This window comes from Sinocyclocheilus rhinocerous, unplaced genomic scaffold (genome assembly GCF_001515625.1).
Source record: "Sinocyclocheilus rhinocerous isolate Xijiao unplaced genomic scaffold, SAMN03320098_v1.1 scaffold3567, whole genome shotgun sequence".
NCBI classification, from domain to species: Eukaryota; Metazoa; Chordata; class Actinopteri; order Cypriniformes; family Cyprinidae; genus Sinocyclocheilus; species Sinocyclocheilus rhinocerous.
The window spans coordinates 43,537-47,459 of NW_015667290.1; the positions used below are offsets into that span (position 1 = coordinate 43,537).

Below are 3,923 nucleotides of genomic sequence, written 5' to 3' on the forward strand. Positions count from 1 at the left end.
AGAGTCTCTGGGCTCTACCAACACGAGCGTTGGGATGCACGGGACTGAGTGCCTCTATCACGAAGCACACTAGATGGGTTTTTTTCTGTTATAACAGTGCGATATATATTCATTAGAAAGGTTTTTATTTTTTTTAATTTTACAAATCTAGAGGGAAATGTGCAGGCGGCATTATGGTTCAGCACTCTGGACAGCGCACCCGAGTGCCTGCTGCTACTTATTACTGGAGTAATTTTATCTGCGTGTTTAACAGATGAAGAATCATGCAGTTGATAACTTATTCACCAGAATTAGGTGCAAATACATCGCAAGGGGACTTCTGAAGTGAGAAATGGACTTTGCAGAAATTCTGTTTGCTTTGTTCATCGTTGTGATTGTGATTGTTTCTTTGCTGTCGAACTTACTGGTGTTGCTATGTCTCATTCACAGCAGCGAAATACGACGCCAGGTGCCAGGGGTGTTTACCATGAACTTGTCGTTTTGCAACATACTCATTTCTGTCCTAAACATGCCGTCCACTTTAGTTGGGATTGTAAAGCACCAGCAGCCTTCTGGGGACTGCCTCTGTCGCACGCTCAGCTTTCTGGAGACCTTTCTGACAGCCAACAGCATGCTGACCATGGCAGCACTCAGTATAGACCGCTGGATCGCCGTGGTTTTCCCGCTGAGTTACTCCAGCAGAATGCGCTACCGGGACGCACTGGTCATGGTGTGTTATACGTGGCTCCACTCGTTCACATTCTCCCTTATTCCACTGCTTTTCTCCTGGTTTGACTATAGTCCCATTTACGCATCCTGCACGTTGCATTTGAGCAAGGAGAGCGCACAGATTAAGTTTACTGTGTTCACCATTGTCTTTCATTCCACCAGCTTCATGCTCTCGCTCGTAATTTTGTGCGTCACATACTTAAAGGTTTTAAAAGTTGCACGCTTTCACTGCAAGAGGATTGACATTATAACCATGCAGACCCTCTTCTTACTGGTAGAAATTCATCCAAGGTATTTATGATCTTTTTTTCAGTAAGCATCATAGGGATGTTTGTGCAAAATTTCCCATTGTAACATAAGTGTCATTAACATTTTGTAAAACTCCTTTGTAGTGTTAAGCAGCGCTGTATTGCTGAACAAAAGAGGAGGAAACAGCGCGCTACTAAGAAGATTAGCATTTTCATCGGCTCTTTCATCATCTGTTTCGCCCCTTATGTCATCACAAGGTATGTAGCCAAAGGTTTTAAGCTTAACATTTTACAAACCATTTGGTATAAACACTATGGAATAATCTGGGAGGAATTGTTTATCATAAAACATGAGACACAGATCTAAAGATATTAGTAAGGCTAATGTGGGACGCAGCGAAGCGGTTTGAAGCATTGAATAACGTTTAACTGTGTATTATGAACAATGAACGAATGTTTCGCTATTGAAAAGTAAAAGTGTGCCTCGAAATGACATTGAATTGAGTCGTGATACAAGAAAAACAAGACAAGAAAAAAAGTCAAAGAATACGATAACGACATTTTTCTTCTCACCCGGTTTATTTACTTCTCAGTGCCCTGCTAATACGTCACTACCTACATTCTTAACTTCTTTTCCCTTCAAATTAAATTGTGACGCATTAAGTCATATAATTATTTTATGCACCAATCGTTCGATATTGCCTTCTTGATACAGTCGGACCATTCTTATTTTCAAGAGACTGATAACAAATAAGCAGAACTGATTTTTAATAGATTTAGTTATACTTTTTGAAACGGTATAAACGAAATGATCATTACACTACTACAATAAAGGCATTATTTTTTTATTATTGGTTATTTTATATAATGTTATATATAGGTCTATAATATATCTATATTTCATATTGTAATAATAACAAATACATACAATAATTATGCCATTTATGCAAGATTGTTGTGTATTTTGTCACAACATTGTCAATTATCAAGCTACACAATTTCTCACTTAAGAATGAATAGTTGTTATTTAAAAAGTTGAGTAATTATTCCAACAACACATTAAATGTTACTTTCAATGGCTCAATAATAGTGCTGTTTATCAGAAGATTCTTTGAAAGAGTTGTCTTATCTAAGTGATTAATGCCTAATATTAAGTATATGGTAAAATGGGGGAGATTTACTTTTAAATTGTAACATAAGTTTAGCATGTCAAGGGTGATGATGATGCATCAGCCAATGTGGTATTATAGGAAATAAATAGAAACATTTGGTAATTTAGTTATGACACAAAATGTAAAATATTAAGATCATTTATCACTTTATTATTGAATTTAATCATATAATAATCTATAATAATTTAAACAATTTATGTACTAATTTAATTGATTAATTCATTGATTAGTGATTTGTAATAAATGATTTTATATTATTTTTTCCATTTTTGTTTAGTCTTATGATTGTGTTTTTTCAGGGGATATTTGTCTTCATGAGTAAGAGATAACAGAATGTCTCCATTTCAAGATTTTTAACGTTACAGGACGATATTGTGAAGCAGTAATTTTTCATTGCTATTCCTTGTGGTTGTCACGGTACGCTGTTGGAAGGAGTACAAGGGAAACGAGGAGTACAATCAAAAGTCTTTAATCCAAGGAATACAGGGTAAATCCACACAAAGGGCGCTGGAGCAAACACACGTACACAACGAGTAGACCCGACAGAGACTGACTGCACAGACTGGGACTTAAATACAAGGGGTGATTGGGGAAACACAGGTGCATGGGATGACTAATCAAACTAATTAACAAAACGAGAACAAGAACATGACCAAATAAGGGAACAGAAAAAGGGGCAAACATGACACAGACAGTCCATGATCCTGACAGTGGTATAATAACACTTGTTGGATTTGTGCTGGTCAGGCAAAGTCTGAGCATTGATGCACACTCAACTAAGATTATTCAATAACCTCTGCTTCTTTTTTTATCATCACTTTGTCCCGTCCTTCTGCTCTTATCTGGCTTTACTCTGTCAGCTTCTTGGCTGATAGAAGACTGTTAATATATGGCGTTATTTTTATGACAAATGTCGAGAGCGCATTATTGTAGCGCGAAAGCACATTAATATAATGCGCGAGCGCGAATCTCTCCGCTCGCACGCGGATTTCCTTTGCTCTCGCACAAACCGGACGCGCGCGCTCAGATACATGCTGCTCTTGCCCTGAGAGTATGCACGCACATTAAAACGTGTCTCTCCTCTCACTCAAACTGTCATGTGCACTCGCAAATCTCTCTGTGCTCATGCCGTAGATATTAATTCTTTTCGCACCTGAATTAAACGTTGTCAAAAGTTATCATTATGCACTTTTAAAAAGTATATCAAAACAAATTTGTTCCTTGATTTTTTTTATTGTTGTATTTTAGTTTTAACATAAACTGGTTATTGTACTTTGTTTTACTACTTTATCTTTTTATGTTTGTATTTGCATTTTCTTTTCTGTGAATGCACATATGCATGTCTCTGTAAAATAATTTGTAAACACTTTTAAAAGGCGCTATATAAATAAAGCTTTAAACAATCAGACCTCCACAACTGACCTATGGAAATACTATGTGAAATCTAATTGGCTGAGAGGGAACTGAACCTGGAATTCTTTTGACAATCAAAGATGGATCTTTAATTTATTTCCAGTTTAATAATATTTAGCAATGTTAATGAAATGTGGCCTATATTAGAAATGACTATGAATTGGGTGCTTGGATGATTTGTACATATAAATAACCTCTGTCCAACTGGTTGGTCTCTGAGCAATTTATCTAAAAACAACATATTATAGATGGCTCTAAAGACTAATAATATGTCAGATACCTCAACTGAATTTAAAATCATTGCAATAAATTCTCAGTTGGTATGATGGCAATAGTAACAATTCCTATCAAATCAACATCAAATGCAAAAATAGACGTAAAT

General features: G+C 36.2%; 1 protein-coding gene across 1 annotated transcript in view; it reads left to right on the top strand.

Annotated features, from left to right (window-relative positions):
* The first annotated feature begins 316 nt into the window (after nucleotides 1–316).
* Nucleotides 317–3,923, top strand: part of gpr78b (G protein-coupled receptor 78b) — an 8,668-nt gene continuing 5,061 nt past the window's right edge. The window contains exons 1-2 of the mRNA XM_016545325.1: nucleotides 317–999; nucleotides 1,101–1,214. Of these exons, the coding sequence (XP_016400811.1) occupies nucleotides 332–999; nucleotides 1,101–1,214 (782 nt within the window). The 5' untranslated portion in view covers nucleotides 317–331. The remainder of the gene's footprint in view (nucleotides 1,000–1,100; nucleotides 1,215–3,923) is intronic.